At 55.2% G+C, this 13692-nt stretch overlaps 1 protein-coding gene across 1 annotated transcript in view; it reads left to right on the plus strand.

The window, feature by feature from the left end:
• The first annotated feature begins 339 nt into the window (after nt 1-339).
• The window catches only part of RTN4RL1 (reticulon 4 receptor like 1), an 85388-nt gene continuing 72035 nt past the window's right edge, over nt 340-13692 (plus strand). The window contains exon 1 of the mRNA XM_084802818.1: nt 340-2742. Within this exon, the coding sequence (XP_084658944.1) occupies nt 2730-2742 (13 nt within the window). The 5' untranslated portion in view covers nt 340-2729. The remainder of the gene's footprint in view (nt 2743-13692) is intronic.

A 13692-nucleotide genomic window follows, 5' to 3' on the forward strand; every position in this document is an offset into this window, starting at 1 on the left:
TAGCTGCAAGTTCTGTGGTGGAAAGAACGGCATCAGTGGCTCAGTGGCTTCTCCCAGCAGCCGCCTCCCTCATCCCCCTAGGGCCTTTCCCTGGTCAGAGAGGTGTGCTCCATCCCCTACCATTGCTGCATAGCTTCTGTCACAAAGGAGCAGCCCTGCCCCACCCCCACCCCCGTTAGGAAGCCAGGTGGTACCAAGGAAAACTGCAGCTCAAAACAGTCGTGATTGTGTCTCCAAGACCTTGCGGGCACGCAGGACAGTGGTAGCTGCCACTCAGCCTGGGCTAAGGACACTTCCATCTGTCCGTGGGGGGTCCCCCTTCTGAGTTACTCAGCAGCAGTCTGAGGAGTGACTGATGAGAAGACAGGCTCGATGTGAACCCCTCCCCCATTACACCACAGCCACCCCCTTCCCCTGGCTGGACTCCAAGTCAACACCCAGCCCTCCTAGACCCCAAAATAACTGCTGTTCACACTCATGCCGCCCAACTCTACCCGGTATATTGGAGTTTGGGGGGCAAGAGGGTCGTGGGGAGGCAGCGTGGGAAGGTGGGAAAAGGACTAGCGTACCCTCACCAGGCCCACACTTTATCACTGATTTCTGGGTGCTGTTGAGCAAGCCAAGCCATTTAAGTTATCTGGGGCCCCACAGCTCTGTCCTATAGAGTTTAATCTGGCCGGAATCAGGTGGGGGCAGGGCCAGTGGAGTCCTGCAGCTGGCAGGAACTAAGAGGAGAAACGCCTCAGCCTGTGTTCCCAGCCTTAGAGGGCCCAAGCTGAGTAATGCTCTAAATCAGGTTACTTTGGATCTTCAAATATTTTGTGCATTCTGTCCTTCCTGGGTGCCCTTTCCACTCAACCTGTTGAAGCCAGACTTTAAGGGTGCCTTTCACTGATTCTCCCTCATGCCTTCATGTTGCTTGCTGGCTAGCCCTTCCCGTGCCTTGTAACCTTTGTTATCTGCGCACACAGCTTGGGAATCTTTCTTCTGTATCTCATACTTTTGATTGTCCTGACGCATCTATCCTGAGCTCAAGCCTTGGGGGGGTCTGAGGGGGCTTTAGGGTCCTGAGGACCTGTATGAGTCCGTGAATGATGGCGGCCTGGCTTTTGATTTCTATCACAAATTTACTCCAAAGGGAACGTACATCTTTGTTTAGATGGCAGCCGTCAAATCAACTCCGCTCCTACCCCAACTCCCGCCCCAGATCAGCTCCAGAGCAGTGCCCTACTTGTTTTTCTTCCAGGCACTTAGAATAACCTGGACTTTTCTCATTTGGTCCTATTCGACTATAAACTTCGGGAGGACAGAGACCTCTTTTCACCTTCATAGTGTAAATACATATAACTCTTAATGTGTTCAACGAGCGACCTGGCTCTATCTTTTTCCTCTGTCGGAGTCCTTCTTATCACAGGCCAGTAGGGGGTGCCGGCCTCCACCTAGCATCTCTGCTGCCTTGAACCTTTTCCGCGCTGGGCCCAAAGGGCCCCTGCAGGACCCGCTTTCCAAGTGGTACCACCTCCCTGTTTGGAGAATCCTCTCAAAGGCGGGGTCTGTGTAGGACCGGTAGGGACCAGCGGTCTTCCACCCGGAGATAGCCCACCTGAACTCGCATTAGTTCTTTATAGGATTTCCAACTGGACATCCCCGAATACTAGCTGTCCCGCACATCTCCCCCTAAAGAACAGTGTCTTGGGACTCGGGATGGGGGGTGGGGGGACGGCTATTTGGCCGAAGCTGTTCTGGGCAGGGAAGAACCGTCGAGCCTCGCAGGAGGAAGGGGCGCGGGTCAGGGAGACGGGGCAAGGGTGTCTGACTTGTGATCAGGGCTCAGGGCGGGTACACGCTTCCAGCCGCTTCTCTCGATGACCTCCAGCCGGGAAGGGCGAGCAGGCGGGGGCTGGGCTGCGGGTGCGTGCTCCGAGAAGCCTGCGGGCCTGGGGAGGGCGATTCCAGTGGCCCGACGACCCGCTGAGGACTGGGACAGGTACTTGGACGGACCTAGGTCGAGGATCGTCCCCGGGGGCAGGTGCAGCGAAAACACCTTGGGAGGCGGCGCCGTACGGCTGAGCGCCGCTGCCCTGGGAATAGGACGGCGCTCCGCACCGCGAGCTGAGAGCACTTTCATAAATTTTGTATGGGAGGCGCTCCGTGAGCGGGGGCGGGGAGCGGAGCGGGAGGGAGGGAGCTGAAGAGCGAGGGAGGGAGGGAGGAGGAAGAGAGGTGGGGGAAGCCGGGGGGAGGAAGGGAGGCGCCCCGCTCGGCGGCTCGCTCGGTCCTGCAAACGCGCGCCGGGCGCTTTCCCCGGAGCTGGGCTGTGAGTACGAGTGCCCTTCTGCAGCAGCTGCTGCCCGAGGGGGCGGGGAAGAAGGGACCTCGGCCGGCGGGCCAGGGGGCGGCGTCCCCTCTCAAAACCGCCTGCAAAGTGTTTGGGGCGGCAGAATCAGGCCGCCGGCTCGGTGGAGCAAGCCACTGGCCCCAGGGTTGAGCGAGCGCACCGGGTTGGTTGGCAGCGCCGCGGTTGCTAGCAGGCACCGGTGCCCTGGGCGCCGGGCTTGGGCTCACCATGCCCCTGCGGGACCCGGCCGCCGGGCACAAGCGGATTCCCGGTTTGCCCCCGCCTCGACGCGCTCGGATTAGCTGCAGCAGCTGGCGCCCAGGGATTTGAATCTGGACCCCAGGAGGGAGCGCGCCTAGGCCGACCTCGGAGCGGCGGCCTCGCGGCCAACATGCTTCGCAAAGGTGAGTTGGAACCGCAGGGGCAAGTTGGAGTTAGATGAAACCGGGCAGAGCCACAAGCCCTGGGAGCCGTCGAGAGCCTGGGAAATGGGTCCCGGAAGCAGCCCCCTGCTAGCTGGCTGGCTTTTGTCACAGGCACTCGCCGTGCGCCTGCTGCTGGATCTGGGCTCCCGTTGGTGGCCTGTTGCGAGACAGGGGGTTTGTTCATGGATCGAGTGGCCAGGCCTCCGGGGTCTGTCTCGAGGGCTCAGAGGCCAGAGAAGCCTTTGGTAAAAAGAGAGCTGGCCTCCTGGGACCTTTGCTTCGCCATTATAAAGTTTTGGACTTGCAGGGTCCATCCCCTGCGCGGGCACCCGCCCCGGCTTCTACTGCTTCAGCACCGGGTACAACCCGCGTTCGGGTGCAGCCAGCGGTCAGTCACCGCGCGGCCGCGGAGCTCACCACGGGTCCTAACTCGGGAGGCGCGCCTAGACGCAGGCATTTCCCCAGCATCCTAACCTTATCCTGGAGGAAGAGCCCTGAGTACTCAGAGACCGAGGGTGGGGAGTGGCAAGCGGCAGAAGTCCGGTTTCTCAAACTTTCTTAATGCCTGGATCAGAGGGAGACGCGACCGCCAAGGCCGTACTGGCAGTGTGCGCGGCCGGAGCCAGGCTCAACTTGACTGGCGCTGGCTCGGCGACCATCTCGCCCAGACTCCCGGGCAGCAGGAGCGCAGCAAAGTTGGCGCGGGTGCTGGGGAAGTCCTGCCGCGCCCCCACGTGGTTGCCGTTCCAGGTGCTGTCCCTCGGGTCCAGAAAGGGCAGGTGACCACACGGGAGCGGGCGGACCGGTTCCTCTCCGCTCCCCTTCTCTGCGTGTCTCTTTGCTCCGAGGTCCCCGTGGGCTGACTGTGGCGCCCCGCTGGGATACCCTCGTCCCTTGCCTCGGCCGGGCGGCTGCTGAGCCACGGTGCCTGGTGCTAGCTGCTCCCGCCCTGCGGGAGCCAGCTGAGGCGGGAGCTCAGGTAGCGGAGGGGCCTGATCCCTGCGCTCGCGCTCCAGCCTTAATCCGCCCCTGTTTCCATGGCAACAGACCGAGGTGTCGTAAGCACAGGATTCTGACCTCACAGCAGGATGGGGAAGGAGAAAACGGGCAGGGGGAGGTAGCAGAGGTGGGGGGAGCGAAGCCCCAAAATGGGCAGATAGAAACAGATAACGGGCGATAAGAGAGATCCAGATAAGCAGGTCAGACAGGTGGGTGAATAAGCCACGCCTTCGGTATAAACTGGAGAGGATGAGTGGGGAGGCTTGGTTGCCCCACCCTATAAGAACAATCGCAAACTTATGTGTGACTTGTGCCCTCCACGTGGGTCGGTTCAGTGTGGAGAGGGGGGACGACACATTGCCTTTCGCTGTGGTGTGGGGCAAGTCTCTGCAGTAGTTAGAGGAACCGCTTTACTGTTTAACACCCCAGTTCCTTTTCCTGCGGAAAGACACAGAAAGTCATTTCAGCCACTCAGCAGTGCTAGAGTGCAGGCCAGTGTATCTGCACTCTGATTTTTACAGAGCTGAGGAGTCTGAGAAGCCTAGGCATGAAGCATGTAGACCCGCTCTCGTGGTTAAGGCTTCCCTGGCAATTTTGAAAAGGCTGCCATGTCTGGGCTGCTGGGCTGTGATGGAGATAACGAGGAAGAGCTGACATCTCATTTCCCGTCTGGTCTTTTGTCGTTTGGCAGTTTACACTTAAGGATGAGCCACAAAGCAGCCCACATACCTTATTTATATGGGCTGGGTGCCCCGGAAGGCTCCAGTAGCCCTCAGGGGCTCTCTGGTACCCTTACTAGACAGAAGTCCAGCTCTGGATAAGCCCAGTGCATTCTGGGGGATGCTCCCTGGGAGAAGGATCCTTTCCTTGCTCAAGAGGTGGCCGCTGGAGGCTTGATGGTCACGTGTGTTCACCACTTGGGCTGTTTCTCCCTTCCTTCGTGCGCACACACACACACACACACACACACACACACAAGGTTGGCTAGAGAGAGTCCATCAGTTGGGGTTCACACCTGGTTTGGCTTAAGGGAAACAGAGCAGAGAAGCCCTGGCCAAGGCTGGATGGGGGTGTGGGTGGCCTGGAGCCTGCTCCCAGGACACTGTGTGGCTTCTGTTTTGGTCCCTTCCTGGGCAATTTTCTCTTTGGGGCACTGATGGGTTTGTCTTTTCTCCCCGCTTGTGGAGCTCGGATTCTTTGTGTGGAATCTAGGTGTGTGCCGAAAGCCAAAACATGCCTCGGGCTAATGCCAAGGGAGGTGGCCATTGAAGTTTCTGTTTGTAGAATTGTTCCAAAGGCTCCAAACAGCAAGGTTTACAGGCTGGTTTGAGAAGACTGCTGCCTAGTTGATGCTGAGTCCTACATGGGGGTCCCCGACCTGGGCGAGTTTAATACTTTATCATTTGGAAGGGGGTTTGAAGGAAGGGGGGGAAAAAGCGCTCTTCCTACAGGAGAGAGAAAGAGTAAGCCTTGGACCATGAGAGTCATCTCTCCGACTTCCAATTGTCCTGGTAGAGCTATTTCTGTCAGGCCTTCTGAGGGGTTGGGGGAGATATCTTTATCTCTTAATACATGGATTCCACTGGCCAGCACCTCTGGCCTGAAATCCAGCCGCTGACAGTGCTGATGTCTGAAGGCTTCGGCAGCTGCTCTGCCACTGAGTGTTTCCAGCTCATAGCCTACAATGACGGAAAGAAGCAGAGATATAAAAAGCCAGCCTCTGGTCAAGAGGGATGAGAAGGCAAGCAAAGCCTCGAGCCATCCAGCATTCTCCAGGAAGGAAGGGCGGCCGGCTGGGGCCTTCGCTGTGCCATGGTTGCCTGCTTAAGGTCAGGATCTATGGTTTTCATTTTTAGAACTATAAAAACAGAATGCAAATCAAGAGCCTCTGGGCTAATACGGAGCCCTTTCCTTAAAGTTTTTGTCTTGTTAAGCAAGGAAATAGAGTGCCAAATAGGCTTTGTTAAGTGGCAGTCTAATTAATAATTTAAAATCGTGTAGCTGTCTTTCATTAGAATTTATCTGTACATCAACCACAAAATCAGTCAAACACACTCATTTATAAGTTAATGCCATCCCTAAATAATTCAGCAAGTGCTAGATGAAGACCTGCAATCCAGTAAGATGCACTGTGTTCTCCTGGTGTCCAGATCCATATGGGCTGGCTGGGTATCTGAATGGTCTGCTTCTCTGTGGGAAAAGGAAAAGGAGAGGGAGGGAATAGTGTGGTGCTGTCAAGTGCCTGGTGGGCTCTACAGAGTTCCTTCCCTTAGGGCTGTGAGAGTCTCCCCATGGCCCGTGTGATCCGCTCCATCGCTATAGCGCTCTGAGAACACTGAGGACCCAAGATAGTGGCAAGGTAGGTCTTCTCAGTCCCAGTGGGAAGAAGAGAGAAAATATTTCATGGATGGCCAAGGCACTCTTCTCTGCTGTGGGAAAGATGTAAAGAGGGAAATATGAGATTCCTTTCTAGAAAGAACAGAGATATTTGGCTTTTTTTTTTTAAGTCCAAATTCAGGCAAAGAAGTTGAATTTCAGTGTCCCCAACCTGTTTCTATCCCAATCTAGAGATGCAGCCTGGTGGAGTCCAGGATCACCACAATGTTTCCGTCATCCTTGGCCTCTCAGGCGCGGTTCCTTTCCTCATAGCTCCTGGTCCTTTTTCCAGAAAGAAAAAAAAATTTTTTTAAAGCTAAAAGGAAAAGTTTTATGCACACTCCAGCAGAGAGGAAGTTGCTCAGTCAATGAGGAAAGGTCTCATCCGCAGCCTGAAGGAAGGTGTGTGGTTTCGTGTTGTGTTGTGTTGTGGTTTTGAGGCAGGGTCTCTCTGTGTTGCCCTGGCTGTTCTGGAACTCACTAGGTAGACCAAGCTGGCCTTGAACTCACAGAGATCTGCTTAACTCTGCCTCCCTGAGAGCTGGGTTAAAGGCAAGTGCCGCCATGCCCAGCAGTAAATGAGGTAAGGACAGCGATGAGCTTGGACAAGATGTTCAATCAAAGACAGTGTGTTTGATCCAGTTCCTGTCATGACAACCTGGGGTCAGTTCCTAGGTACCGAACCTTTAGGTCCCGTTTTCTATAGAGAAATCGTTTAGGACCCTAAATTCCCAGCATTCACAGTAGGGATGAGCCCAGATCTTCTGGGCTGTGTTCCACCCTTAGCCCTTCACAGGGACAACACTTGCATGGAGAATCATAGCAGAAGTGTGCCGAGAGCCAGGACAGGGTCTTGGCTAACTCTGGCAAGAGGAAGCCGCATTAGGAAATGTCACAGAAGGGTAGGTGTTTGGCCTCTTAACCTAAGGTAGAGTTGCCGATAGATGGGGTCCAACTAGGGGGGAGCCTGTGGGTAAATCCACCTCTAGGCCCTAGACATATCTTTGGGGTGGGGCCTGAGGAAGGAGGGAGCAGGCGTCATGAGGGATGTCAAGATCGGGTCTGTTTGCTACCATCTGCAGCGAGGCAGTGGCTAAGGTTAAAGCAGAGAGGAGATGACAGGGAGGGAACAGATGGCTAAGGAAGCAAAATAGCTGGCGAAACGGGAACAGAGTCTCCAGGGACAGCAGAAGGCAGGACCTCAGCACTGAGTGCCGGAAGCAGCCCTTTCCTCGGGGTATGATGGCCAGGCCACCCTGGGCAGAAGTGAGTCAGCGAGCTAGCTGGGTAAGGCGGCACGTGGCTATAATCTGGCACCCAGGAGGCCGAGGCAGGAGGGCTGGGAGCTAAAGGCCAGTGTGGACTACATAGTAAGACATATACACATCATAGATCACACACACACACACACACACAGAGAGAGAGAGAGAGAGAGAGAGAGAGAGAGAGAGAGAGAAAGAGAGAGACAGAGAGACAGAGAGACAGAGACAGAGACAGACAGAGACAGAGGAGAGAGGGGAGAGAGAAAAAGGCAGAGACAGAGACAGAGGAGAGAGGGGAGAGAGAAAAAGGCAGAGACAGAGACAGAGAGGAGCACTGGGGATGTGGCTCAGTGATAGAGCATTTTTCTAGTACTATGTAGGCTCTGTTTCTTAACACTTAAACTTTGTTATACAACCCAACTAGCTTACACAAGAGGGAAAAAAGGTTAAAGGAGAAACAAGAGTGAACCTTCAGGTATCCGTTCCACGGGACGGGTCCCTAGGTGTCCCTGGCTTGCGCGCTGGTCCGGCCTGTTCGCTGATCCACATGCGCTCAAGCCTGGTCTGAACCTGCTGCTGCTCTTTCCTCTGTGCCTGCCAGTCTCACATGTGAAGGGCCGTCTCCTCCTCCCATTGAGGGTCTATTAGAAAAACAATAGTCCAGGTGGAGTCCCCAGGTCCCGTTTCCTGAATTCCAGGCCCAGGATGGCTCCACCCAGCCTATCTCAGAGAGTATCCATGGTGTGTCCAAGGGTAAAGCCCGCCAAGATTGCTTTCACCTGTGACAAAGCTTACAGTCCTTCCCACAGTACTATGACGGAGTATTGGGTCTGTCATCGGCAGGACGGGAGGAAAAAGTGAAACAGAAAAAAAGTGAGTCATAGATAGGTGTGAAGGAGGGGCCTCTCGTGTGGAGCACCTAGGCTAGAGACTCAGCAACAGCTTATTTGATCCTGAGGAGACCAGGCAAGGAGTCACTAGGACCGGGCTACCATCTCACTAGAGCGAGGCAAAGCCCCCCTTGGATCTCCAGGCACGCTTGAAGGAGAAGCTGGAAGGGACTCAGATGTCATCAGGAACGGACAGCAGGGGATGGGTTATTCCTCCTAACTTTCTTGGCTCCACTTGTGCCCACCGCTGTCCTCCCATTAGCAAAAGCTGTTCCTATCTGCTTAACACTTCCTGTGGGCTAGGCTGAGTGCCTGTCACCGTGCCATCTCCAGTTACCCAGCAAGACCCAACTGCGCTTATTCTCACTTTAAAAAGGAGGAAACCGAGGGTGGGAGGATGGTTCTACTACAAGGAGCGCTTACTGCTTTTGCAGAGGACCCAAGTTCAGTTCCCAGCACCCGCTTCAGGGAGCTCACGACCACCTGTAGCTCCACCTCCAGGGGACCCGACACCACCTGGCCTCTGCAGGCACCTGCAAGGACTTATACATACCACCTCCCCCCCCCCCATTTTCAACTATGTAGTTAAAAATAAGAATAAAAAGGAGAAACTAAGGCACAGGCAGATCCACGCAGTCCCTGGGTTCGGGTCTCCCAGGTGCTAGCCTCCTGATGCACCACCAGGCTGCAATCCAAGCCTCTATAAAGAGCCCACACTCTTTCCTTCATCTCGCAACCCCTAAGCTGCACTCGCTCACATGCCCATCTGTCTTGATTTCTATGACATTTGTTTTGTGGGGTGCTGATGAATCATTTGTGTTCTGGTAGTTTCCCCCGGAAAGCTCCTTGGCTGGGACTCAGAGCCCTAAACCAAGGACTCCTGTATCTTCTATTTGGCGTCCCTCTCCAAGTCCGGGTGGACGCATCCCTTTTCTAGGCTGCTTTTCTGGCTTCTTTCTTACCAGCAGACATGGGACACTCAGCAGACCAGCAGCTCTCCTGTCTGCTTCGTATTCCTGAGAAAGGCCCAACCCCGTGGCTTATTTGGCCTGGTCAAACACTCTCAACCCTCCGCAGAGGCTGCTCTCCCTGGCATCCCTCCCAAGCTAACAGGCCTGGCCAACACAGCCACACCCACACTGGTTGGTGGGTGGTCTCTAGAGCAACCGTGCTGGCCAGGGTAGGTGCCATATGACAGCATGGTTGAGAAAAACTCCTTCCACCTGTACTGGCTTTTCTCTTGTTATGGTCCAGCCATAGCCTACCAGCCTGGATGACACCCACAGGCCTCAGGGATGGTTCTGTGCCCTTCCAGTCACAGCAAATTCCCACACAAAGCAAGGCAGAGTCTAGCTGAATGTTGGGATGTGAAAGAGCAAAATCCTCACCCCCCCCTCTCAGAGGCGGGGGCTTTTCCTCCGCTCAGTTAGGAGGGCATCTGACCTAACAGATACAGTGGGTGCTTCTGGGCCTGTGATGACTGCCTCATCATCAGTCAGCGAAGTCTGGAGATGGAACTGCAAACAGCCCCCTGCTGTCTGATTCACCAGAATCACTCTGGGGGGCTTCCATGTGCTGGCACAGCAGCAGGGTTTGCACAATGCAGTGGTGTGTGTGTGTGTCTTTAGAAACACACCTGGCGGGCCTGCAACAGGCTCCCAGACTGTGCATTGTCAGAAGTGCACTGTTGCAAAGCAGCACACCCCGAGTGCGCTGGCACAGATGTTGGCACCCACGCTCCCATCCCCTAGCATGGCTTGATGCCATGGCAGGATGGTGAGCCACTCATTTGGGGGCCCCAAGGAGTGGGTGGGCCAGTGTGGTTGTGTGCTACATGTTGGGGACAAAGCTTGGTGAGCGGGTGTGTAGCTCACCCTATAAGGGGGCGGGTGGGCACGACTCACCACACGTCTGCCAGGGGACGAGCCACTACAGCCCCCAGAGACAGAGCCTCTTGGCAGTTAACTGGCTTTTTTCCAGAGAGTGCAAGCATCGTGGTGACAATTTTATTAGTCTACAGGAGACAGAGCAAAAGTCTTCCCTGAGTCAGTAGAAAAGCGGCCTCCAAACTCCCAGCCCATGGAGGCGGGATGACAGTTGCTTTTTGCCTCCAAACGATCGAGGCTCGCTCTGGGTTCATGACCAGCTGATTGTGAAGGAGGCCTTTACATGGGCCTATGTAGAGAGATTCATGAGGCCCTAGGGGGAAAATTGGCATTCTTCTTACGATGATTTATTTATAGGGCGATTGGATGATGGGATATGGAGGCCAAGGTGCCTCCATTAACGAGAAGCAACACAAGACAGGAAGCCTTGCTCTGCGTTTGACATTTAGTGGGGCGACTCCTAACAGGGAGCTGCTTTTTTCTGCTGGGAGGTTTTGCCTTTAATGTTCTATTCATGGACTTGTCTGGGCAGGCTGAAGGAAAGAAGGGACATGTGGTGAGATGGGGCCAGGAACTGAGGCTGGCCATCTCAGGGGACACGGCCTGAGGAGGTCACTTAGTGGCCAGTGTGGGGGCAGCCAGGGTGCTGGAGGAGCGAGGCTTCTCCACTCTTGCACTGCAGTCAGCTTGCTCACCGCCACCTCCCGTCGGCATGTGCTACGTGTGACATGCGTGTTTCCTTTCCCATCTCTCTCTCTCCCCGTGAGCTCACTGCAGCCCTCTGGCAACCCTGGCTTTGGCCTTGGTGACATCTTTTTCCTTCTGGGAACTATGGAATGATGGGGAGACAGAAGCTCACAGTTGGCCTCGCTGGAACCCTGGGTGAATCTCTTCCTCTTTAAGCCACTTCGAATATGACTGGGTTGCTATCTACAAGCTACTTTTCAGCAGTGTTCCCCAATGTCGGAGTCAGGAATCTACAACATAAGGGTGAGGCCCTGGCTACAGCTAAGGGTCAAGCTTTCTCCTTCCACCCCCTGCCTCTCTGCCCACACCTCCAGTTTAGAGACTTGTCAATCCACCAGGATCTCTTCCAGTAAGGTTTTGCACACTGGAAGGCCACTAGTGTGTTAACGGGGAGGACGTTCTTTCTCCCGGGAGGGAGCATAGGGCTTGAGAAGAGCAGGCTCTGCAGTGAGGGGCTTGTTTCCGGTTTCAGCTTGTACTCTGTGGCTGCTGAGCTCTGGCTCTCCCATCCTGGTGTCCTGGGTGGGGTTGTCTGTACTAGCAGCCTTGTGTTTCCAACCTCCCCCCCCCACAAAGCCAGACTTCTCCCTTTGTCGCTGTGGCCCCTTGACAATGTTGGCTGTCCTGTCTCTCCCCTCACTTCCACGATGGCCACTTCCTGGGTCTCTCCCAGTCATCCGCTGCTGCTGCTGCTGCTCAACCTGGCCTCCCAGCTTCATCTTCTTTGCCATCCTCCATTGAGGCACTAGTGCCTGGACCCTGTCTCCCTACACTGTGCCCCGGAGGGCTTTCTGAACACCTCCTCTGCCTATCCCAAAGAATACGATGCTTTTGATGCCCACAGGCATCTGCTAGGCTGACCCTCAGATGTCCCCACCTGTTGCCTCCCTGGTCCATAAAAATCTAGCATCCCTGGTGTTAGCATACAGGCCATTCTGCTGGCCTGCCCTCAGGGACCTAGCAACGTCTTACCTCATCACCTGCCTCTGCCAGATCTGGGCTGACAGATAAAAGAACACCCTCCCTGAGCACTCAGGCTTGTGCGCTCTCTCTCTCTCTCTCTCTCTCTCTCTCTCTCTCTCTCCCCCTCCCTCCCTCTCTCTCTCCCTCTCTCTGTTCTTGTATTTTCTCTCTCCCACTCTGTTCTCAGTGCCCCCTTTCTCTCCTTCTCTGCCCCCTCTTTCTCTGCCTTCGTGGCTGGTTTGCTGCCTCTACCCCTCCGCCAGGCCCCCCTCTCCCTTCCCCCAGTAAACCTCTTTATACCAGATCTGTTGCGTGAAATAATCCCTCAGGGGCATACCTTGGCATGGGCCTGCCATGGCGCCCCCCTCGCCACATCATTATATTTCATAACACCTGGAGTTCTACTCGTCCTTGCCCTTGTCTCTTGGCAAGCTATTCTTTCCCTCTTCCCCACACCTTGGCATCCTGGCACCATCTTTCCCCCATGCTCTGCATCCTAAGAACTGGCAGTCCCAGATGATGAGCTCCCCTCCCCCACCCCCTTCCCTCCCCATCCCCCCTCCCCAGAGCCATCCTGAAGCAGACCCCTGAAGTCCCTTCACCCCTTCTCCTCTGATGCTGACCTAGCCTCCACCCCAGCCCAGCTACCTCTCTGCCTCCTCCGCTGCCTTCACCCAATGTGGGCTTTGCACCGTGGCAAGATTCCACAGTGCTATATGCTTTTGTCGCTCTCTCTAGTTTATTTATTTATTTTTATTGACACATTAAAATGGTACATATTTGTGGGGTACCATGTGATGCCCTGTTACTCACCCGCTTAAAAACCTTCAGTGATTTTCTCCTTCAGGGGGTGGCCCAGACTTCCTAGCCTGGCTGTCGAGCCCTCCCACCTCCCCTTAACTGCTTCCTCTCCCCACTCCCTGCTTTGACCTCTAAGCTCCAGGTCTACTCAACGACTTTCCATCCTTCTGCATCATATTTGTTCCTCATCTCTAATAATCTGCACAAACAACCCTGCCTAGAAAACTCCTTGCCACTTTCCCTGGGACTCATCCTCTGGATGGCAGCTGACATCCTTGCCTGCCTCCTGGGACTTCACCCCAGGACCACAGAGCGGTCCACTATCTCCCTATGCTGGATGTACCCCCACTTTATAGCGGGTTTCTGTTGACTATCCCTGAGAATGCTGGGTCCCGCCTTCCCCGTCGTCCTTCGAAACCCAACCCCACCCCACCCCCACCTCTCACCCCACCCCCCACGACCCCACTGCCTGCCCACGAGGTTAGCTTGTCCAAGTGGGACAATGGGCTCCTGTTCAAGTAGAGGCAAGCCACCATGACTTCTCTGCCCACCAGCATGAAAAGTCACCCACAGGTTTTCCCAGAAGTGCAGCCCGCAAGGAAGCAAGCAGGTAGTTTATGTGGGCCGTGATCCTGGGAAATGCCAGGAGCAAGTGATGAGTGAGCTGACAGAGAGAAGGCAAGAAGCCAAAAAAATGCCTTGTCACAGAGCTTCATGCTGTGGCCATCCAGAACTTAAACTCACTGGGGAAACTTCGGGGCACAGTGTAAGAGAGGAAAGCAGGGGAGCCTGGTGGATTTACATGTGCCGTGCCACACCCCCACCCCCAAACAGCCAGGGGCCGAGGAGCAAGGCTTTCGGAAAGGTATTAATGGCCAAGTGCTTTCCATCTGCCCCAGGTCTGAACAAAGCCAGCCCATTGCTAGAGGAAGCCTCTGGCAAAGGGGGGGGGGGGGGGCGGGGTGTGGTTGGAAGGCAGGCTTTTGGATGCTGGAAAGGTACAGG

This window comes from Acomys minous (assembly GCF_964271855.1).
Source record: "Acomys minous genome assembly, chromosome: 12".
NCBI lineage: Eukaryota > Metazoa > Chordata > Mammalia > Rodentia > Muridae > Acomys > Acomys minous.